Genomic DNA, 25,212 nt, shown 5'->3' with positions numbered 1-25,212 from the left:
ATGAACCAGATCCACCACCTCTACCGCGGGGTGATCTCCCCCTGCCTCTAAACCCGCCAGATCCATGCTGGCCTTGTGTATTTACACCATGCCAATTACCCTGCTGCTGCTGCTGTCCATAAGCATTACGAGTGTCACCACGACCTCGAAATGAACCACGACCTCTAAATCCTCTGCCATGCTGGCTAGAGTATAACACAGTGTCTCTACTCTGAGATGCACTGAAACCTGTATTCAAACCAAGTTTGACCTCCTCATGCAGCAACAAAGCAACTAGCTCTTCCTAGGTAGGTGGCTCTTCTCTAACAGAAATAGATGTGTCAAAAGCTTTGTACTCTTTCCCTAATCCATTCAAGGCAACAACAATCATATCATCTTCTGATACACTTGAGCCAATGGTAGCAAGTTGATCAGCTATGGTCTTAATCTCCGTGGTATACACCTGGATGTTCCTGCCATTCCTAGACATATTGTTGAACTGCTGTTTCAACTGGATCTTTCATGCATGTGTCATGGTTCCATAATTTTTCATTAGTATGTCCCAAGCATCCTTCGGAGTCTCACATCCAGTGATTTGAATTACCATAGCATCAGATATATATAGAGAAAACCAATGCAGCACCTTGTATGCTCTCTCATTCCATAGCCTATGAGCTCTTTTCTGTTCATTAGTTGGATTCGTTGCAGGCAACTCAGGAGCAGCCTCATCTCTTGTACATAGATCCCAATAACCCCTGCCAACTAGAAAGTTCTTCATTCTGAATTTCCATAATGCAAAGTTCTTGTTGTCTAACTTCTCTCCAACTATCTGAGTGATATTATCAGTCCCATGTGCATTAGCCATGATGCAATAGACTGTCTGTCAGATGTTTAACTACCTGCAAACCAATAAGTATGACTGACCAAGTTCAGTCCACAACAGTTTATGATAGTTTTCTGCAACTAATTGCAGTAAAAAACCAGGGTATTTCAGCCCACTTATAACCCAAAACAGTCCCAAAACAAATGGTCTAACCTGTAGGTAAAACAGTCAATACATATGCTATGTATTTGCTTTAGTTTAAACTCCTGCAACCTCATTGCCAGGGACTAAAGATGCAGTCTGAAAACTGTAGACTGTGTATAACCAGCAACAAATTCAAGTCCAAAAACAACATGCATACATATCATACATGTCCCAGAATTTCCCAGATAGCTGCTAGTACATATGTCACTCCAAATATGTCTTTATAAGCACAAAGCAGTGCATAAACAGCAAGTACAAGTGTCAACTAATTTGGTTGCAGGTTGCAGTCAACCAAAAATCAACATAACAAGCTTTAAGCAGCTCCAAAATGTCTTCAAATCATGTCATACATGTCCAAAATTTCCCAGATAGCTGCTAGTACATATGTCACTCCAAATATGTCTTTATAAGCACAGAGCAGTGCATAAACAGCAAGTACAAGTGTCAACTAATTTGGTTGCAGGTTGCAGTCAACCAAAAATCAACATAACAAGCTTTAAGCAGCTCCAAAATGTCTTCAAATCATGTCATACATTTGCTCTAGTGTGACAGAGTCAATACATGACTATGCGGGTAACTCTAGGCTTCCTGCCTTCAATGAGCCAAGTCATACATTGCATTTACAGTCTATATTCAGTCAAGAAGATGAAATTGCATTTGCTTTAGCTCCAAAACTTTAGCATTCAGTAATATCCAAAGCTCTCTTTGATCCTCTAAGAACTCAGCATACATATGTCACCTCATGTAGATGACGGGTGCCCAAGGTAGTATGTAATGCTTCAGTGGAAGGTGATGCTTGTTGTCCACTATTTAATGACAGTTTTCAGCCATTAAAACATGCCAGATCTGAATTCTTTTTTGTGCCAAACTTCAGTCCATAAGCATGAGAAATGATACATAAGCCTTCCTGGACATATCAATGCTTTAAGAGAAGCCAAAATACATTTCATGTAGCTTCAGTGTATCAAACAAGACCTCATACATACTGTCCTGTCACAGATTCCAGCATGTCTGCTTCAGATTCAGATCTGTGTATCACTCAAGCACCTCATAACAGAGTTCACAGTCACGTATTAGGCTTCAAAATCATCAACAACTCTTGCAAAGTGTGTATCTAAGCTGCCTATCAACTGTAGTATGCACTATACCTTGCATCCCAACCATGGAGGGCCTTTATGGCAGCAAGCACAACCACGCAAACCTGTCCAGAACTTGCTTCCCATTGACAATGGCAGCCTGCCTGTTTTGAAAAGACCTAAGGCTTCAGCTTCTGCAGGTCATCTTTACTGCTTCCTGCTCCAAGAAGTCCACCAAGTCCTGCTCTGATACCATGTTCAAAGATGGGAGAGAGAGACAGGGAATACTCCATATCCATGAGCCTTCAGGCTGTCATTATGTTTTTCTTCACTATTCAAGAACTAACTGAGAAGTACACAATACAATGTAAAAGTAAACTAGACTAGGTGTAGACCTAACTGACTAACTCTAGTCAGGTCATTGATTAACACATACCCGACTTATTCAATGTAATCACATGGAGACAGCTGTACACACACACTAGCTGTCACAGATGTCGGTCACTCATAAAGACGAACTGAAGTGAGCTTGACTTCTAACACCTTTCTCATAGACACTGTGGATTCAGGGGCATAATGACATATGAGAGCTCATAGCCAAAATTGTTGCTTGGTATATATGGACTGCCAGATGCAGCCATGTTATTTATGCGACATATCCATTGCAAAGATTTTCTCTAGAATTTGGACAGAGATTGTCCATACTCTTTGCCAGAGAAGGGAAAGGATACAAGGAAGTTTGGAGACCATGAGGAGAAGAGATGATTTTTCCAAGAATTGAGATTCTGTCACTTTCATTCATGGTCAGCCACATATATTCTCACATTATAGACTTCCTAATAGGTCATTCTCTCAAGCCTTGTAATAAGCTCTCTCTTTGTTTTATGATTTTTTTTTGGAAGTCCTTTATAGCGTTGCTTTGTATTTATACTTTGCCTTGGGATACTTTGTCCTGAGTGGATTTATTAATAAAATCTTTATCTCCTCAGAATACAGAAACTAATTTTCTTTCCTTCTTAAATGTCAAGTTACATTCCATATTTTCTTGCTATCTTTTGAAGAAGCATTTTGGGCATAACTTTTTCCAACGATTGACAAAAGAACATATCACAATTTTCTTTGCCCAAAGAAGAGAAAATTCTATTAATAACACCTCGAAGCAACTCCTCTAAGATAAAATACAAAGTACAAGGAACCCTATAATGACTAGAGACCAATGCTCATGCTCATGGTGGACCATGCACACACATTGGGTATTTCAGCACATCTGAGCTACAAGGCGTGGGAATAGTTCTAAGGTCAGATTTGCTGCATCTATTATATGGGCATGGAGATCAGTATGTAGGACTTTATTAGATTGACCAAGTTACTGCTAAACAGAAGTTGAGGCAGCCACTTCTCTTCAACCAGCTGCTTAGGATAAAGAGAGGGTACACCATTGGAGAGAAGACCCTCCTTCGTTGGGGACATTCTCTTCATAGGTAGCTTCTACAATGAGAAAGTGGTTTGCCTTGCTTGAGCTGCTAGCTCATATAGAGAGAGATTTTGAGGCCCAAGGGGTAGCTAGAGCCATAATGGAGAGCATCAGGGAACTGGTACCCTTGGAATGGAGCGTTGACATAGAGACTTTGCAAACCTGGATTGGGCACTTTACCAAAGGAGAGATCCTTTTTGCCGGCTTGAATTCAGCTCTTCACCGGAGGAGAGATCCTTCTTGCAGTTGTAGCCACAAGTGGAGAGACTATGCTTACTTTTTCAATAGAGATGGATGGAAGACTTAGATGAGAGGATCTGGATCAATCATAGGTCATCGAATGCTCTCTGAAAAGACTTGTTACTTTGGCCTAGACCCTCAAACTTGTATGATAGATGAATGGAGACATTACATATATGAGAGGCTGTTGTGGAGACTTTAGCGGGACCGTAGGAAGTGGGTATGGAGAGATCCATTTGCAAACATGCCTTGGGACGTGCCCTTCTCTCGGTATGCCACTAGGCTAGGGAGAAGGATACAAATGAGCAGGATCAGACTGGTCCCAGCTACAACTCAGCATTTGGCTGCCTAGGGTATATCACAGCCTTTCCTTGTATACCAGTAGAGGAGATGGTAGGGCAGATTTAGACTAAGATATATTTGAATCTTTCTTTGGTTATTAGCACACAAGAGTTTAGGAGTTTGTACATGGCTTGGCTATGGTAGAGACCTCGTCTCTTGTGGTAGATGTGGGGAGCCTGAGGAGATATAGAAGGGATTACCCAAGGCTTAGGAGGTTTGGAGAAGAGCCCTTAGGATAGTGTTTCTAGGCATTGCAAACTCCATGATTGCTACATGGGAGACAGTTGGCCCAGCTTGTGGATATGAGGATGTATAAGGATGTCATGCCTATCTTGTTTCAGATCAGCTTGTGGGTAGGAATATCACGCTGGATTTCTCAGACAGTGTGGACTTAAGGCATTGTCAAAGATGCGAGCTGGTAGCTAGTATTATTGCTTGGTAAATATGGACAGCCCACGGGACAGCCAGATGTAGCCATGGGCTATTAATTTTTTGGACATATCTACTATAGAGAATCTCTCCCAGATCTAAACAGAGATTGTGCATACTCTCTCTGGGAGATGGAGAAAATACTAGGCTGTTCAGAGACTATGAGGAGGGATGCTTTTCTTAGGCAATGGGATTCTGGCACTTTCTTCCTTTTCCACTTGCAAATGGTCTGGCATTATAGACCTCCCAACTAGTTGTTCTTTTAGGCTTTGCAATAGACTTTCCCTTGTTAAATATTTTTGGATATGGAAGTCCCTTACAGGGCTGCTGTGTGTTTTGCAGTTTGCCTTGAGATATTTGTTCCAAGGAGCCTTATTAAAAGAACTTTCTTTCTTTTCTGAAAAAAAATGTATATCACAACTTCAGTTTTTAGTAGACTAACAGTATATGAATCGAAGTACCACTGTTGCATCATTTAGAAGAAAAATAATCATGTATAGATTCCATTGTTAGTTGCAGAAAACTGCATGTAAGAGTTTCTGGAGAAAATTCACCTCACTTGCATTTCTTTTGTACATCGTGGAAACAGGATCCTTGGAAAAAACAAATCAATTATGAGAGGTGCAACACATTCACATGCCTCTGAGGACCGTTGTACAGTATTGAAAGGGCGTGAGATCATGCCAGGAAAGCAGTTGCAAATCTGCTGAATGTGACTGTTGTTATACAAATGAGAATTGCATGCATTTGTGGTGTTGTTTTCCATTTCCAAACACAAGGGGTTATCATATGCCCTGTATAAGTATCACAATGAGAGCAGCTTGTTAGACAGATACAGAGTGAGTACAGTAGTGCAGACTATTCAAAATAAAGAATAAGTATGATTAGTGCATGCAAGCAACTTACAGAAAGTCCAAATCTTTTTTTGCTAGAGATGGTGGAATTGGGCCAATTACGTTATTATCCTCGACGTCTCTGTTTCGTATGAGCCATCAGTCACTGACAGTCTTAGAAGTCAAACACCAAGGTTTAAGATCGAAAACTTCTTTTTTTTGGTTCTACAGAGTTCATTCTTTCAGGATTTGCTTCAGAGCTTGGAGATTGTCAAAACCAAGCATCACATTTTTGACCAAATGTTTCATTTGGAAGATAGTTAACTCACAGCAGTACAAGGTTATTGTTAAGACCCAGATCAGGTAGAACTCCAGCTAATTTGTTACTGGCCAGGTTTCTACAAGAATGTCAAAATCAGGATCCTGCATGCCTTTGAGGTTATTCAAGAAATTGAAAACTTGCAAAATCTCTCTCACATGATTTCTATGTTGAAAAGGTCTGTGAATGTGGATGGTATACTACCAGATAATTGATTTTCTTGCAAATCTCTGAAACATGCAGGTGATATTGTAAGAGAACTTTTCAAACATCATTTCTATAAATGTCTCAGTTCTTTACAAAACTCACAGGCGTATTAGAGATTCAAGGTCCCCAAGTTCAGTCGGGATGTTTCCTTGCAATCTGTTACATCCCAAGTCCCTGTTACACCATGAGACAGCGTGTTCTTCACTCTTAATGGTTTCTCATACTCATTTTCCCCAATAGGATCATCAAAGACATTTTTTAGAGTCAATGAAAAATATCTGGAGAACCTCAAACTAGGCAGGTTGAACTTACAGCACACGTAAATAAATCAGATTGCTGAATGATGTTGGTATGGATCCATGTAAACAATTGTTGTGCATTCTCCTGAAAATGTGTCTATAGATGTTCAATAAAACAAGGTGTATACAATACAGAATAAATTAGAAGTCTTGTGTGGATGAATGCAATGCTTGATGTAAACACTATGCCTTAACATAGATAGCCACCAGATGGAATATACCATGGTATTTTTTAAAATGTAACAAAAATTTTGAAGCACGAATCATTGCAACATTTATTTACCATTTTATTAACCAGGTTGATTCATCTGTTATTTTATACGGAGTGGCGATAAGTGGTAAGAAAGAGGATTGCAGATATGAAGCTCCAAAATTCTAAGTTTTAAAGGAATCAAAGAAAAAAAGAATGGCTGCTATGAGTGAGATACTTATTCATTAAAATGACAACAGAGAATGATGAGGCAGAGGGCTTTCACTCTTTGATGCTGTAAGTATATTGATGATCAATACAAGAGGCCTGAGTACGAAGAATAAAAAACATATTTCTTGATGCAGCATATGGGTGCATAATTGCATGAATAAAAGCACAAGCACAACATATACAAACTTAAAGGCATGCTTTCCTCAACTTGCCATGTTACTTGCGAACTCAAGCTTTGATACATTGTTAGGTCTTTTGTATATCAAACTGCAAAACTTCCAAGATGACAGCAAATCAACACACACAGAAGAAATGGTATTTTCTTCACCTCCCAATTGTAGAGCATCTACAGCTCACCCCTGAGCCTCTACATGACAAGGCCCTAGCTTCCAAGTTTCAAGAGATGGCTCTCCAATACCATGGCCTATACTCCTACAGGGAGAAAGGTTTTTGGTGAGATTTTCAAGGCAGCTCAAGTGATGATCAAAAATGAGAAAGGACTGACTTCGTTAGGTATCCATGAATCCATATGTTGGGCCTCTTATCTACCGTGACCCAAGGAACTCACATGTTGGACCTCTTATCTACTCTGACCCAAGGAACTATCTCCCTATGGCCCCACATCTGGTACAGGCCATTGGAACATACCATAACCAAGCCGTTTGCCAACTACCAAGCTGGTATGTGCTACTGACCATAGGAAGAGTGAGGTCTTCCTAGGTCTGAAGTTGTTAGCCCAATCTCCTCCAAAACTTAGAAAAGAAGGGCAAAATAATGCCCCGTTTATGTCAATATTGGATGGGAGCTGATACTGCTCTGATTCTATTCCTCTGCATCCTCCTCAACAACCTAGTGAACTATTCAAAATAGGGAATGTGCAAGCTTTGTCCAGAAAGGGATAACTCCATAACTCACTCCATTGGGTCCCACTTCTATAATCTCTGAACTGGCCTTCTTCTATTATAGGATTTAGGACTTTTTTAGGGCCTAGCAGTGAGGCATTACTTTGATCCTCTAAAGTGAACAGTCTGTGAACTCTTAACTTATCTAGGACCTCTCTGGTAAGTTTCTCATTCTCCTCTAGTATGAAAGTAAAGGCTCCCTTTGTTGGTTGTGATCACCCCAAGTAAGATATCTCCTTTGGAAAAGAGACCAATCTAGATCTTAGAAGTGCCTAAAATTATCCTCCACTCAAGACCATTGGAAAGATATCTTCTTTGGAAAAGAGACCAATCTAGATCTAACAAGTGTCTATAATTCATAGTCACATGGGAATGGCCATTTTTGGGTTCCCCATCCCTATTCCCCATTCCCATTTCCCGTTTCATGCCTATTGTATATGACTATGTAGTCACATGGAATGGCAATTTGTGGCCATCCCCATTCCCATTTCCCATTCCATGTCACTATTCTATGATTATCCTCTACTCAAGACCATTTCTATCTCTATTATGTTCTGGGCTCCCCATAGAGCTGAAATCATTGTTTTGAGTGTTCTCTAGTAAATACAAAAAAAAGCCACTCTTGCACTTTAGAATATATGGAAAACCAAAGATGTGTCCTCTGTCCTAGGGTATGGTCAAAATCCAATCTTAACTTCATCTTCTCTTCACCTGAGGTTGGAGCTAATTGATGAGGATGGTATGATACAACAGTGTAGGCATGTCCAATAAACCAAAGGCCCACTAGTTCCATGGCTTCCATAGAGTGAATGATTGCTCCTTGGAGGAGTTGCCTTAGGTAGCAATAAGTGCTTTGAGAAGTTTTATTTATATCCATCACTCAGAATGGAGGCATCCCCCAATTTTCAGTAGCATGGAAATGGCCCTAGGGAGGCACAATTGTTCTTGATGCCACTCTAGTGAGTTGTAGTGGATTGATGTCTTTCTACACTGCCAGAAGGCTTTTTCCAGTCCCTCAAGGATATCGAGATTTATGGGACCAGCTTTTGATGGTATTGCAGCCTAGGGAACCCTTCCTTGCCCTTGATTTTGATCGTCCATGATAGGATTTGGGATCTTGTGAGACAACTCCACCTTGAAAAGGCTTTGGCTAACCTAGTGCATCACCTTATACTTAAGGACCACCATCAGCTTGCTAGTAAGGCCAATATTATTTGGGGCTTGCATGAATCTCAAGTTTGGTGGAAAATGATTGTCATGGTGGGTTGGCTCAACAAGATTTAGTATGAATGTAAAGTCTTCCTTTGGTGCTTGATGTTGTTGGGCTTCCCCTTGCCTTAGTGCTATCAAAATGCCGAATCTTGAATGGCAATTACTTTTTCTGTCTCATCCGCATAAAACAGTTTCTCTCAGCAAGCAAAAGAAACCTTTCTGCTCCAACTTTCAATTCCTGTAATGTTTCAGATGTAAACTGATGACCTATATCTTTAGGATCCCGTAAGCTTGGCTGCCTTGACACTTTTTCATACATTCCCTCACTCTCTGGTGGAAGTGGCAAAGCAATTGGTTTCACCTTTTTATCAACTGTCTTATACTTTGTCTCCACAAGTGCTTCAGCCCATTGTAATCCTTCCTACTAAGCAAACAATGCTATAACATCATACATATCCAAAGAACATACTGACAACACTCTGTTTTTAGCCTCATTTTCTGCATATATAGTTGCTAAAATTTCAGTCATAGTGTCAGTAATATTCAGCCCATAAAAGATGCCTAAAATGCCATCATTTTCAGCTAACAACCCCAATGCTCTCAGTTTCTTAGTAGCCCATTTCATAGATATGCGTTCAGCCCTATACATAGCTTCCATAGGCTTAAACCAACATGAACTATTTGCTCTAAACTGAGAATTACCAATAGTAAATACATGCTTCATTTCATCAAGAAGCGAGTACACCCATTGAACAGCACTACTGTAGCCCTGCATTTGGAACCAAAGGAGACTCTCGAAACGTATCTCGATTTCTAGGATGATTAACACAAACAATAAGAAATTGGACTGCTTTTCTCCCATTATTGCTTCTGACTCTTGCATAAGTAGAACCATCATCAAGCACCTTTGTTTCCATATGCACACTTGTAATATAGGGCTATTCTAAAATCATTGCATATGAGGAATTATCTTGCACAAAGAAGTGTTGCCCAATCATTACTTTTACATTAGGACATGCAGCATAGAGCTCCCCTGAAGAATTATTTGCATCCCTCATTTGCCAACCATAATCAATGTCTACAGGCCATGCACCATTTTCATACAATCCACGCTCAATGACATTTATCTCAGATCCATGGTCAAGTAAAGCAACACAAGGAGTTTCACGCTATCCTATTTTCACTACCGTTTCAGTGGTAGCTCTAGCCCAATGATTTCTTGTGTAGTGACTTTGAGGAATAAATCCTAGAGTCTCTTCTCCATATTGTTGCATTTGCCTTACTCCACCATGCATATTGCTACAAGACAATGCATTTTCAGCCACTTTCTTCTCTTTTCCACATGTTGTCCACTGATTAGTAGTATCCTACATAGATAATCCAGTACTTACTTCATGCTCATATTCAGCCCGAATACCCAACAAACCAATTTCCTCTTCAAATTGCAGCAATGCACTGGTGGTATCACCAAGAAAGTGATGCTTCCTTTTAATTATGTCAATGATCTCATCATGAAATTATCACTTGGCAATGCCAAGCACCTCTCCCAAGGTAAATTCCACCCGACTGTTTAAGATCCGTTCTTCAAGAACCTTCTTAAGATCTGTAGCTGTCTCAATGTCAGATTGCAACTTATATCTTGGCTACTTGCCCTTCTTTTTGCCCTCTTGTTTGTTATCCTGTTTTGGCTAAACATGGGAAGGCATTTGCATTTCAGCCAAGTGAAATAGGTTGTGTGGATCCAAATGTTGTCTCTCCTATGGTCATATTTACTGTGCCACATGTACCATGGAACTTTAGGCCTATTCCAGTGCCTAAAGCTTACTTGCCAAAGCTGATGGAGTTACTAAATGAAAAGATTCGCATGAATATTTTGGAGCCTTCTTCAGCCCCGTACTCAAATCGTTAGTTTACTATGCCCAAAAAGAATGGGGCTTTGAGATTTATTCAAGACATGCAACCGGTCAATAAAGTGACCATAAGAAATGTGGGTGTAGGTCCTATGGTTGATGAATTTGCAGAGGCTTTTACAGGCAGAGCGATCTATTCTTTGGGTGATCTTTACTCGGGTTATGATCAGTTTCAGCTCGCAATTGAAAGCAAGGATATCACAACCATGAAGACTCCTTTAGGGTTAGTATGGATGTGTACTCTCCCACAGGGTAAAAAAAAGTTAGTGGCACACATGACAAATGCTATGAATAGGGTACTCAGGGATTTTATACCACAATTGACTATGCCCTTTTTGGATGATGTTCCAATCAAAGGGTGTGCAGTGGATGAAAAGCATGAAGAGATGGATGCTCATGGATGCAGACAGTTTGTTGCAGACCATATTGTGGATTGTGAGAGGATTTTGACACGTCTAGAAGAGGTGCATTTAACTCTTTCTGGACAAAATTCTGTCTTTGGAGTTGAAGAGGTTTTGATTGTTGGGCATATGTGTGGGCCTTATGGGTGAAGGCCATCACCAACAAAAATAGATGGGATTGATAGAATGCGAGATGTATGCACGAATGTATGAGAGGTGCGTAGATTCTTGGGTGCATGTGTGTTCTATTTGATATGGATTCCTCACTTTGCACATGTAGCCGATGCTCTTTATCAGCTTCTAAGGAAAGGTCAAAAATTTCATTGGGAAAGGAAGTATCAGAAAGCAATGAAGAAATTGAAGCAACTCTTAAAATCTGCTCCTACATTGAGAAAGGCTAACTATTCACATGGAAAGGCTATCATTATTACTATTGATACAAGTCCAATCCGGATTGGATGGGCAATTGGGCAAGATGATAAGGAAGGACAAAGATATGCAATTCGCTTTGGTGCTAAAGTATTGACTGAATGACAGAGAAGATATCCATAGGTTAAAAGAGAATTATGGGGAATTGTGACAGCCCTTAAATGTGATAAGGAGTATTTTATGGGTGCTCATGTAGTCATTGAGACTAATTGTTTGTGGGTATTGGGTATGATTACTAGTTGTGCTACCCCGGACATTGCTATGCTCCGGTGGATTGCATACATCAAATCTTTGAACCCTGAATTTCAGCATATTGCAGGAAGAGATAACCCAGTGGCAGACATGTTATCTCAAGCACGTTATGAGAATGAAGATGGAATGATGGATGAGGAGGAAGAAGATGACTTTCTTATGGCTGAAAATGATGTTGCGAGAGTGAATTTAGCAATGCAAGGTATTGCTACAGCATTAACAGAAGCTTGGACAACAAAGAGAAGACACTTTAGATGTTTTGTATCTAATTGGTCAATATCTTAGTACATTAACAAAGAGAGATGAATGGTCAGATGAGGAGTTTAAGAAGATCACGAGGAAAGCCTATGGATTTTTATTAAAAAATGGATATTTATAGAAACATGCTAAAAAGAAATAGGGTATGCCATTGCGAGTTTTGGGTGATAGAGCTTCACAAGTAACTGTTATGCAAGAATTTCATGAAAACTTATGGGCTGGTCATAGAGGTGTTTGGGATACTTTTACAAAGATCAAAGAAAGATATTGGTGGTAGGGTATGTATAAGGATGTTGCTCACTTTGTGGAAACATGTACGACATGTCAAATGTATTCAACTGTGAGACATCGGGATGGATTGCAATCCACATATCCATTGTCTCTTCATTTTAAGTGGGTGGTGGATTTGGTCACAATGCCTAAGGTCTTTGGCAAATGAGGTATCTTGTGCTTGCTCGTGAAGACTTGACTAATCAAGTGGAAGGGAAAGCTTTATGTACTAAGACAACAAATGTTGTGTGTGCTTTTCTCTTAGAAGAGATCTTTTGTCGGTATGGCTGTGTGGAAAAAATTACAGCAGATAGAGGTGAGTTGGATGCAGATGAAGCTCATGATTTCTTTGCATGATTGGGGATAAAACTTGCTTTAACATCAGCCTATAACCCTGAAGGAAATGGCAAAAGTGAAAGAGGTCATCCACCTATTGTGAATGCATTGGCAAAAGCATGTGGAGAGAAGGTAAAAGAATTGCTCCCTTATGCTTTGTGGGCTGACAGAACAACTCATAGTGCTGTTATAGGATATATGCCTGCAAAATTGATGTATGGTCAAAAACCTATCATGCCGATAGAAGAGGTGACAGTCACATGGAGTGCGTTACCTTGGGAGGAGGAGTTGAATCGAGAGGAGTTATTGGCCTTACGCATTAGACAGTTGGAAAGAAAGTCAAAAGACATAGAGGCAGCAATTGCAAAGTTAAGGGCAGCAAGGATACAGAACAAGAAATGGTTTGACAAAAGACATAGACTGAGACCAAGAACCATACAAGATGGGGATTGGGTATTGGTTTATGATAGCAGTTTAGATAACCAGCATAGTGCCATGCGTAAAGTTTCCAAAAGATGGTTTGGACCCTATGTGGTAAGACAGGTGTTTGATAATGCTACTTATGCATTAAATGAGCTGGATGGGACAGCCATCAAACTTCCGGTAGTAGCAGGGAAAAGAATCGAATTATTCAAAAGGCGAGAATCTACTACCTATGAGTTGCGAGAATTAGAAGAATATAGTGGTCATGATACAGAGGCTAGCCAGGAAGATATAGAAGAGGATATGGTTACAAAGGATGAGGAGGACTTAGAATCCGGTGACAACTAGGATTTTGGCACATACCAGAGGATGTATAGGTTCAGAGGGAGTGGATGTCGTGATGTTATGAGGACTGAGTGTGAAAAAGTATGAAATGCATCATCATCCGACTTCTTTATTGATCTAGAGAGTCAATGTGATCTGAGTCATTAGTATTAGTGTGAGTTGCATGGATTATCCAAAAATACTAGATTTTTGGATAATTTGAGCCTATATTTGATATTGTTTATTGTAAAAATCCGAAAAAGTTAGAAAAGCTTCTAGATTAGGATGGCATGTAAAAAGAAAGTTGCTTTTTCAGCCAGTTAGGAGATTTTTCATAAAAAATGACAAATTGACGAAATCGCGCGCGTTACGATTGTTGTAAATAGGCTAAAAACTGCAGATTGAAGTGAAAGAAGAAGAAGTGATCTGGGAGATCCGTGAGCAGGTGTGTCCTGAGGTTTTACCCCCCTTTCGAGGCCAACAAAGCCATCAGATTTGGGTTCCGAGCAGTAAAGAAGGAGCTGGAATTTTGATGCACGTTTTGTCCTACGAAGGAGCTCCAGGAGAACTAATGCCTCAAGATTGCTTCTGAGTAGTGCGAAGATTCCAGGTTCTTTCAATACATATTGATTCAATTCATTGTGATTTGTTTTTGTAGTGTTTACCACTTGTGTATTCTCTTTCTTATTTTCCATCTCCTATCTCTACTTCCTTCTACCTCTGATCCCCGGTGGATTTGACCTTTCGACAAAAACCCCTCCGATAACGTGATCCAAGGGTAGCAGACACGAGCGGCAGTGCTGACTGCTCGTGCAGGTCAGCTCTGGAACGGGGACTGGTACACACTGGGTGCAGACCCATACCATACATTCTGTCCAGCGGACTGTGGGCTATGGGGAGTACATCGAAAATCCCCATGGTAGCAAAGCAGCTAGACAAATACCAAGTAATCGACGACCCATACAACTTTGTGGAGCAATTTGAGTAGGTCTGCAAGGCCAACGGTCTCAATGATCCTACTCAACACTCCCAAGCCTTTGGACTATGCTTAGGCAACAAAGGCCAGACCTGGTATACAAGTCTAGATGCTGCGGAGCGCGCCGATTTCAATGGCTTGATACTCTGATAACCTGTAAGTGCGGCTCATGAACATCAAGCAGAAAGAGAGAGGATATTCAAGATTATGTGACCCATGTGAGGAGCCTCTTCAAGAGAATTCCCATGGGCGAGAGACTAACTGAAAGGGCAGTATCCATGGTATTCATTAACAGAATATGAAGCAAAGAGCTCTACAAAGCCTTGGCCGGCAACTCAAGCATGTAGTGAGACGCACTGGCAAGGGTCTTTGAAGAAGCTATTAGAGTGATTGACCAGCTCAAAGAAAGAGGCTCTAGAGGCTCGAATCAAGAAGAGTCCAATGCCAAGAGTTTCGAGAGAGCCTCAATGCCGAGTGAGAGAGCAAACCCAAGCACTCTCAACAAAGGGAAGGGCATTGAGTCGGGACAAAAACTAGGAGAGATTAGAATGGACATAGCCAAACTACAGGAGATGATGAAACGACCAACGCGCCCACACGTCCAATGTGTGCATTGCAGCGGAACCACTTGCCAGCTAAGTATCAGGACCCTAGGCCACGACCTTGTGCTCATTGTGGTAGGTTCATCAGCCATAACACCATGCATTATCGATTACGTCAGAGGCTTCCATACCCACAACCTTATGGTCAACCCTACCTTGCGAACAGGCCACCGAATTTCTTTGGAAGGGGAGCCCCATTGGCTCTCCCGGCACCTAATGACGCTAAACCGAACATCCCTAGGATGCAAATAAATCCTTTATGAATCCCTAGACCGCCTGGACCCTACGTGACCCATCCACCTCGTGATACTTCTGTCCACTATGTGGATGAGCCATGCAACGACAAGCCTTATGTAAGCCCATACATATCATACAATGAGAAAGACAACCTATCCTCATAGACTATCGACCAATACTGGTGATGGCGTTAGGTAGAGGGAGAGGCAGAGGCCTAGCAGAGCAAGCCTAAGAGCTGATCGTGTGTTGGACTTGCGGTCACCCCTCCGGACATATTTCCTCGCGCTGCCCCAAGAGGGAGCAAGCAAATAGAGATAAGGTGGACCTAAGATGTGCTGAGTGTGGAATCACTCATCTCTTTGTTGATTATCCTAGGCGGAGGCCATCCTCTAGTTCGGCAAACGAGCCATCGGTTCCATTGGGGTTGTTCGGTGTCGAGACACTCGATGGGGAGGCCACGTCTATCCCATTGCATGTCATAACCCACGCACACATGAAGCAGGCGGGCATATCATCGCCAAGGCCTAGCAACTTGGACGCAACCTCAGTTGGAAGGAAGAGTCAGAGACGAAGGAAGAAAAGACCAGACACTAAGGTCACCCTCAAAACCAAAAGTACCACGACACTATCTGTTGGAAGGAAAGTCATTGACACAGAGGAAGAAAAGTCGACTCCTCAGTCAGCTGAAAAGGAAAGTGCTAAGGTTGGGGAGTACCCCAACCTGAAATGCCAACTCGAAGCCATTAAGAAGGTAAAAGAATGGGTGAAGGAGGCCCAGGAGCACCTAAAAGACGCTAAGCCCATACTAGAAGACGAGATCAATGATCTCTCAAGCATAAGCATGCCAATCTCTCTCCCACGACCAAGATCAAGGGAGGCAATGGCACCACAAGGTGGGTCCCCTAGACAAAGCCTAGATGTTACAGGCCAACAAGACAATCAAGGCCATTGGCCAAGAACCGCAGACCTAGGAGAGAGGCAAGTGACTAGCAACCTCCTCAATACACTGGTGACCACCTCGATAACTCTGAGCTTAGGCGACCTACTAAGGCAGCACCCAACGCTATGGCTAGAGCTAAAGCAGTGGGTTGAAGAACCAAATGAGCCAATTGCCACAGACTTCCTTGAGCACGATGCAGAAACCAAAATACCAAGTCTAACACTGCACTCCATGCCTAAATCTTTGGACATCAATGCCTTTTGAGAAGGCTCGGAAATGCATGCAGTCTTAGTACTAGGGGACATCACCAAAAAGGGGATCGTGGACACAACAGCAAGAGTGAGTGTGCTAGGCCAGACCGCTAGATTTAACGTCATGCTAGCAAATGGAATGAAGGTGAAACCGTTTGAAGTATTGAAAAATTGGCCAGTGAAGATTACAGGAATCCAATTCTCTGTTGACTTCATAGTCATAAAGGGAGTGGACTATGACATCCTGCTAGGCTGACCTTGGATGCGCAACGTGAGAGTCGTAGAAGACTGGGACAATGGTCTTATCTTCTTAGGTAATCGAACAAAAGCTGTAAGAGTAGAGATGGACACTTGGAAGACTACGCCAATTGACCTAGATGTCATCTCCACCATGTTGAAGGGCAACGGACCAGACTAGGGGATCCTATGGGGCCCTTACCAAGTATATCCCGCGCCCTAAGGACAAGCGAGACTGAATGCATGTTTTTGCTACTATTGACCTACCGTTCTCAGATACTGAGGAGTACAAACAAGCCATCAAGGCAACTGGCAAGCTCAAGGACATACCTTTAGTGCCAGTCTGCACAATGATTGGAAGCCTACGTGGAAGGCCCAACCCTGTTGCATTCCAAGTCCCAAACAATAGACGAAAGCTCCTGGAGATCCTAGGATACTTAACCAACAAGGTGGCTAGCAATCCAACAACGAATCCTAAGCCACTCAAGGATCTCTTGGATAAGCCTTACTGGCGATGGTCCAAGGTACACGATTTAAACTTGAAGTACAATTGGGCCGTAATCCTCAACCAACAAAAAGATAATTATCAGAACTAGGAGAATGCACAGCAACCGGACAAAGATAGCTATGACAATGAATATAAGGACTGTTGTTCCTTCAATGATGAGAGCAAAAGGGAAATCAATACCCTAGAGTACGACACTAGGGGGTGCATATAATCGAACAAATACGAGTAGATCCCAGACCATGCAAGCAGAGTGCACTTAGAGTAGAGAAAGGAGTTTGACACAATGACTGCGATCAAACTTGGTTGGAGCACACGGGTGCAATCGACTATGAGTAGGTAGGCCTAGCCCAACCAAGTGACGCACCACTACTGCAAAGGAACTCACCTTCTGAGCTACGACCACCACGAGAGAGCCCCTCTTCTAGCGAAGACGGAGAGTTCAATTCCAAATCGGAAGTCATCTCAAATAGTGACCCATAAATACCTCGGTCTCCCAAGACTAGACGCACTAAGGGGGACTTACCCATCCACCTACAACGCCGACGATTAAAGGAGGAACGACAGGCGCAGAACAAAGAAATACGGACAGACGAACAACGAAAACCACAAGACCTGCCAAAACGAATCACAAAGTTCAAAAAGGGAGATAGGGTCGTGATCTTGCTGGGAGCCAAATGACAGGGGCAAGCAAGCAGAGTGCACTTAGAGTAGAGAAAGGAGTTAGACACAAGGGCTGCGATCGAACTTGGTTGGAGCACACAGGTGCAATCGACTACGAGTAGGCAGGCCTAGCCCAACCAAGTGACGCACCAGTGCTGCAAACGGACTCACCTTCTGAGCTACGACCAACAAGAGAAAGCCCCTCTTCTAGCGAAGACAGAGAGTTCAATTCCAAATCGGAAGTCAACTTAGATAGTAACCCAGAAATACCTCGGTCTCCCAAGACTAGACGCACTAAGGGGGACTTACCTGTCCACCTACGACGCCAACAATTAAAGGAGGAATGGCAGTCACCGAACAAAAAAATGCGGACAGACCAACAACGAAAACCGCAAGGTCTGCCAAAACGATTCACAAAGTTAAAAAAGGGAGACAGAGTGGTGATCTTGTTGGAAGTCAAACGACAGGGGCAAGCAAACAAACCAATCGACGGACCTGCCAAGGTCAAGGAGGTCTATTTAGCCAGAGAGAGGGAGACCGCACAACCTATCTTTATAGCACATGACTTGGCTGAGCAAGAGGAAGGAAGTCTCATTACTCTCCTGCAAGAGTATATAGACATCTTTGCTTGGTCCCTAGAAGAACTCAAAGGAGTAGATCCGAGTATGGTGGCTCACAACATACCCATGACATCTGATGCAACGCCTATCAAGCAGCGACCGTATCCCATGAATCTAAAGCACACTCACGTTGTTAAGGAAGAAATTAACAAACTGATGAGAGCGGGATTCATCTACAAAATTGAACACACAGACTGGGTCTCGCCCATAGTCATCGTACTAAAGAAGAATGGGAAGATTAGAGTGTGTGTCAATTACAAGAAGGTAAACACAGCTACAAAGAGAGATAACTACCCACTGCCGTACACCAAGCACATGCTTGAGAGAGTAGTTGACAAAGAGACCTACGGTTTTCTGGACGGTTTCTCTAGATACAATCACGTGCAAGTGCATCCTAACGATAGGCATAAGACTGCATTCACCATTGAATGGGGATTCTTTGCCTACATAGTCATGCCTTTTAGATTGACTAATGCGCCAACCACTTTTCAACGACTGATGTATATAATATTCAAAGACATGTTGAGAAAGGAGTTAGAGGTCTTCATGGATAACTTGTGTGTTCACTCTACTTAGCGAGAACACTTAGACACGCTCCGAGCGGTCTTTTAATGATGTTGGCTATACCGCCTCTCATTAAACCCCTTGAAGTGCCAGTTCAGGGTGAAGCATGAATGTATCCTAGGACACATGGTGTCAAAGAATGGCATTGCCACAGATTCCTCGCAGATCAAGGTCATTGTCGATCTTCCACCCCCAACTGATTACAAGGGTGTTCAATGCTTTTTAAGACATACAGGGTATTATTGACGGTTTGTATTAAACTATTCATTGATTGCTAGACCTCTATACAAGCTGTTGAAAATATTTGAATGGACAGAGGAATGACAACGCGCGTATGAGGAACTAAAAAAGGCTCTAACCACAGCACCAATACTACGAGCCCCTGATTGGACATATTCTCCGTGATGGTGGCTAAGGGGAAACAACATTACATGGCTGACCATCTATCTCGCATCCACACGGGAGAAGTGGCTGGACAAGGCATGGTGGACGAACTGTCAGACGCGCATCTATTCTGCTTATCCAGTGAAAAAGATTTGTTTAGAGTTCATACGATGCCATATTGGATAGATGACATAGTTTAAGTGCTTGAACACGGACTACCGGAACGACCGATAGGAAAGGCTCGACTTAGGCGGCTTATCCTGAAAATCCAACCCTATCAGTTGATAGCTGGCCAACTTTACAAGCTGGGACAAGACGGGTTACTGCGCAGATGCGTGTGTGAGCATGAGATACATGACGTACTGACAGAGGCATAAGGAAAAATCAGAGGACATTTCAACGGAGACGCGACAGCTCGCAAAGTACTGCAATCCCTGTTGTGGTATCCTCTTCCGATATGATAGGATTCCTGAAGCATTGTGATGAGTGCCAATGAACTAAAGTCCCTATTTGTAAAAATCGCATGAAGCTAACCCCAATTATTGTACGACAATCTTTCGAGAAATGGGGGATTGACTTCATCAGACCCATTAGTCTCGGGCATAATATTCACAAGCTAAATACATCGTTGTGGCCACTGACTATCTAACCAAATGGGCGAAAGCACGAGCTACGAGAAAGAATGACGCTAGGACCACTGCTAAGTTCCTATGGGAGCAAGTGATCTCACGATTCGGCTGCCCCATCGAACTAGTTAGTGACCAGGGCACACATGTCATCAACGAAGTAATAGCTCACCTCTTGTCCTCCTTTCTAATCATCCATCGAAAATCCTCACCTTATTACCCATAGGCAAATAGTCAAGCTAAATCAACAAATAAAATCCTAGTAAATGTCCTGACCAAGGTCGTCTCTGCTTCATGCAGTGATTGGGATAATAAATTGATGGCGGTCTTGTGGGCCTACTGCACCGCTTACAAGACGGCTATAGGACAGATCCCTTTAGATTAACATATGGTACTAAGGCAATCCTTTCCTTGGAATTCTTCGTACCAAGCCTCAGGATCACCCGTCAAGAAAGATGGGGTGGGAAGGGGGCATGGACGGAATGTTTGATTGAACTCGAACGCTTAATGAAAACCCGGCTTCTAGCCACCCATACGCTCATATGCGAGAAGAAAATACACAAAATCCGGTTTGACAAGCATGTCAAGCACCGCAGCTTCAAACAGGGTGACTTAGTACTACTATACTCAGTCAAAGGATGTAAGCAAAAGCTGAAGTTTCGGGGGCTAGGACCTTTTAAGGTTCAAACCATTAGCCAAACTGATAGCATCGAACTAGAAACCCTAGAGGGTGAGGGCATAGGCTTCTTTAATGGTAGCCACATAAATAAGTATTTCCCTCCCACGCACCCATTGCATGAGCCCCTAATACTAGCACCCCCTGTCCACGTACGAGTAGCCACTATCACTGAGGTGGACAGTGAGGATGAGGAAGCACTACCACCAGCTTACCTATGCATGACGGTCACTGCTAAACACACATGCACCATCAACGCATTGATTAATAAGGAAGTTGATTTTAATATCTTGGCTTATGACCATTAGACCCAAATTGGCAAACCACAGTTGCAGCCCACTAATGCTAATCTCACCCCTTATGAAGGCCAACCCTACACGCTACTAGAAAGTGCAAGGTTGCAGTTTCTATCGAGTTTGAATACGTATGGATAATTCTATGTGTTGCCCAACACTAAGAATGCAGCCACGAAATCGCTATTAGGACGAACTTTCAAGAAGCAAGTTCGTTGCAATGTTGACTATCAGTCGCAACATATCCACCTAGCCATGGGCAACGTTCGCATTGTTACAGCCTTCAGCAAGGGCGGTACGACTCTTTCCAAGACTGTGAAGCCACTGGAAAAAGGAACCCACCATCAAGACTAAGGAGGGAGGTCCTGACTCGTCACAACCTACCAAGCCTCGATGCCAGCAACCCACTGGAACCAACATTGATGCCCATGAAACCCAGTTCAAATGGGTACCTAAACAAAGAGCACAACCTGGGAATAAAAACCATGGTCTTGCCAAGCTAATGATCCGCACTGGAAACCTAGGAAGCTAAGACGAAACTATAAACATCAATGTACGGTCAGGACACAATGGGTCCCTAAGGCCTTATTGCACACCCAAGGCTACTATACGGATAACACTTGGATTTGGCTACCTAAAGCCAAAACAACCAAAGGCCCTACTCAAATGTCACCCTCAAGCTTGACCACACGAAACATCATGCCAGAGACAGTCACAGCACGAGAGCATCAGGCCACTAAGTCCATAGAACCTCCAAAGTCTAGCTCAGCAGGGCCTAAACCAATCTATCGTCCAAAATCGCAACCTGCTACTAGCAAAATGCCCAACTCTAGCGCTGATGATACTCAAATCTCAAATGCATCTAGTAGCATGACAACTGCAACTCCCATCAAGCCCATCGAATGTGAGGCCAAGCTCCAACCTAAAGAGCCATCCAAACTGCGACTATTAGCTGCTAAACTCTCTAGTCCTATTAAGCCTCAACCACCCACCGGACAATCAATTCTAACCTTGGCCAGAAACTTAGCTGAAAATATGGGGGATGACTTGGTTGCTTGCCTCAGACACTTGGATGCTACTTTCATGACCTTGGCCAAAGCTACGATTAACTAGACTCAGGCCTCTTGGAAGAACCTATAGCAACAGAAGTACGAACACTCCATCGCTCTTGGAAGGAGTCGGAATTTGTATTCGTTAAGGCTTCTGAAATCAGCTTAGGAGTTAATTGCAATTGAGATATCCCAAGAGCAAGCAATCAAGCAGTGTCTCATTTCGTCGTATAGAAAGAATACAATCATGGCCACAAACCAAGAAATCGAGAAGTTGAAACACCTTACCGACTACGACTCCTTGTGAAAATGGTACGCTTTACGCCTGAAATGGGAGCTAGAGGGATGCCAAATAATGACCAACGCTGAACAATGACACGTAATCAAGGCATCTGAATATGACCCAACCTATGTCACTCCAACTTTCTATAGGGTGTTGACTTCCATTCGTAACCGACCCCTAGAAGAACACATTGAGGGATATCCTAATTTAGATCGCATCCTCACTGAGGAGGAGTTGCATGTCGCTAGTCGAGTGGACACTGGTGACTTCTTGCTTAACGTCCTCACTTACATTATGCACGTAGGCATCTGCCCTTTCGACATGGATAGCTATGCTAATTTCGAGTATAATCCGAATTTCTACGCCTGGCTCATGTGAAGGTAAAGCACTAAGATTATGTGTTGAATGCTCTTCATCCTCTAACCCTTTAATCCTAGGAAGGATTCTTCTCAATTCAAAGAAGGGAAGATAAGGTGAAACAGACCAAACACATAAGAAAAACTATAAAGGAGGTGAAACAAACCAAACACATAAGGAAAGCCATAAAGGAAAATCACACATGAGCGATCTCAGGGGTAAAACAAAGCAACTTGTGACTGAGGAATTGACAATAAAATTTGAAAGCAATAGACTTAGACTACTTGAAGGAAAAAGTCTAATTCTATACTAAAAATAAGTTAATCTACCAAGCATGAAGTCTTTTCTTTCATTGAGTAACTATTTGGAAAAGCACTAATGGCAAACCATGGCTTATGACAGGAGTTGAAGATGTTGCAGCAAGACTGAGCCCATTGCCTACCCCCTTCACGGAAGAGGAAAGAGCGAAGTACGGCCTATCCCTTGAAAATCGAGCGTACAACCAACTCAGGTTTAGGAGCATCCACAACATCAAAGGGGTGGTGACCAGCGAGAAAGCCGTCAGGAGGATTGTGGATCCGTGCAACTTCGCCACGTATATCGAAAAGTTCTGACCACACTAGGTGTGTGGAATTCCTAAGGGCGTATGACCCTAATAAGGAGAGTGGGACAGTATCCTTGGCAAGTAGGCAAGGAATCAAGCAGGTGCAGGTCCCACTCAACAAGGCCTTAGTGGAAAAGGCATTGGGGTTGGAACCAAAGGTGGAGAAGAGGCATAAAAGAGATGTCTATACCATGCTCGGGATGAAGAAGGAAAATGTCTTAACAAATGATGGCATAAGTATCTAGGACATTCCCAACGCGGAGGTTAGATTGCAAGCAAAGGTGATCCATGCCCTCTTCTCCAGCCTAAGATACAATTCGCTCATGCATAGGATAAGCGTGCCCATGCTGGAGAGCATGGCAGCTCATTTGTTGCATAAAGTGGACTCGAGCGGCTATGTCAGGAAAACAATAGACCAATCAACCAAGACACTCGACCTTGAAAGCAAACTGGCACGGGTGGAGAATCCCCAGCATCAAAGGGAATTGACAAGAAGAAGCCCTTGTCCAAGGCCTCATTCATAGGGTATGGAGGAGTCTTGACCGCCCTTATCTGAGAGGCAATAAAAGAGGTTCAAGAGGGAGAAGAGGGATCAGATGAAACGCCTGAGAGGTCACCTCCTCGTCACAACAAAGGACCATCAAGTGAGAGGACAGTTAGTGAAGAAGAGGGAGAGCGAGAAGCTCAATCCAACAAAAGGAAGGCGAAGACACCTAAAAAGAAGACAACAAAGAAGAAGCAGGAGGAAGAGAGGAAGAAAAAAAAGGAAGCGGACCTACGTAAAGCCAAGGCTGAGTCAAAAAGAGCCGAGGAAGAGAGGAGGAGAAAGCTGCTAAGCAAGAGGAGTTGAGAAGGAAAGAAGAGGAGGACTTGGCACAAGCTGTGCACATGTCCATAGAATAGCAGTGCAAGCAGCAGAAACTAGCAGCAATGAGCCCACCTAGGGAGGAAAGGCTAGGAACCAATGCCCAAGCGTCAGAAGACTTACCTCCACCCGTCCCTAAAGAGAAGGGCAAAGCCGCACTCCACCCAACCCCGTCTATCCCCTTGCCCAATACCCCGACCATCACAACAACACCAAGCACCCCAACCACAGTGGACGCCAACAACCTCATGGCATGGGTGGAGTTCTTGGTCGATAAGGCACATACCCCAATGCACACCTCTAGTGCGAGAACCCCAATGACAGGAGTGAAAAGATCGGGTGTTGTAGACGCCGAATCTCAACAAGGACCCAAGCGACCAAAGGTAGATGCTACCACCACGGAGCCACAGGCCACAGACCAAGACGAGCATGTTAGGAAGCTCTACGCTCAGTAGAAAGTGTTAGATATGATCAATGCCCCACCCTCATTAGGTGCTACCAATGATCCATGGTGCTTAAAACTGTAAGGCCCCCATTATGAGGAGAAACCAAATGTGAGCCCGGACATTGATTGAGTCCTGACTTGTATATCAGATGAGGTCTATGTGACTGGATGGCAAAAAGGTGACCGTTGTGGGTCTAATCTTTGGGTTAGACGGAGTGGTTAACTTGGTAGCAACTCGAGACGCATTGCATGGAGCCCGATGGTAAAGAGAATATTCCTTGGAATATTCCCTAGCCGACTAGTGGAGGCTTATATGGTAGGTCGGTCAGGCCAACCTCACAGCCTTCGCAGGCTATAAAAGATAAACCCCTTCACAGCCATCAATCACTCATCTTTCACCCAGTCAAAGTTGTTGTTCCAGCTAGCCTTATGCTCTTCACCTATCTTCTGTCTAGATCACCATCTAAGCTTCACACAGTGGAAGTGCACGGGTGGACAGAGCCATCTTTGTATCAATTGTTTGGAGTTAAAAGAATTTACTGATTCTCCTCTTATCTGTTGTGTACTCTCTATCTCTTTCTCAGATTCTGTTCGCTGCACCATGTAATATTTTACAGAAAGGGCAAACAAGGAGAAGAGAGCGGCAATGGTGAAGCTGAAAAAAAAAAAGAA

The 25,212-nt window shown here is 42.9% G+C and overlaps 1 protein-coding gene across 8 annotated transcripts in view; it reads right to left on the bottom strand.

The window, feature by feature from the left end:
• LOC148040930 (uncharacterized) overlaps nt 1–25,212 on the bottom strand; it is a 191,294-nt gene that overhangs the window by 35,053 nt on the left and 131,029 nt on the right. For 4 of the 8 annotated variants that reach the window (XR_015690323.1, XM_087674636.1, XM_087674644.1 and 1 more), the window contains 6 exons: nt 6,239–6,322; nt 6,029–6,100; nt 5,878–5,949; nt 5,730–5,798; nt 5,474–5,542; nt 5,122–5,361 (listed from right to left, as the gene is read on the bottom strand). Coding sequence is in view for 7 of the 8 variants with exons in the window: in XM_087674636.1 (XP_087530762.1) it covers nt 5,122–5,361; nt 5,474–5,542; nt 5,730–5,798; nt 5,878–5,949; nt 6,029–6,100; nt 6,239–6,322 (606 nt within the window). In the remaining variant the exon portion in view is untranslated. The remainder of the gene's footprint in view (nt 1–5,121; nt 5,362–5,473; nt 5,543–5,729; nt 5,799–5,877; nt 5,950–6,028; nt 6,101–6,238; nt 6,323–25,212) is intronic. The other 4 variants (XM_087674652.1, XM_087674660.1, XM_087674670.1 and 1 more) reach the window with 3 other exon arrangements.

Source organism: Lygodium microphyllum, chromosome 1 (assembly GCF_053477565.2).
Source record: "Lygodium microphyllum isolate KBCC chromosome 1, Lygodium_microphyllum_v1.1.10, whole genome shotgun sequence".
NCBI lineage: Eukaryota > Viridiplantae > Streptophyta > Polypodiopsida > Schizaeales > Lygodiaceae > Lygodium > Lygodium microphyllum.
Note: the sequence above shows the minus strand (reverse complement) of the source record. Positions and strands in the feature narration are given on the sequence as shown.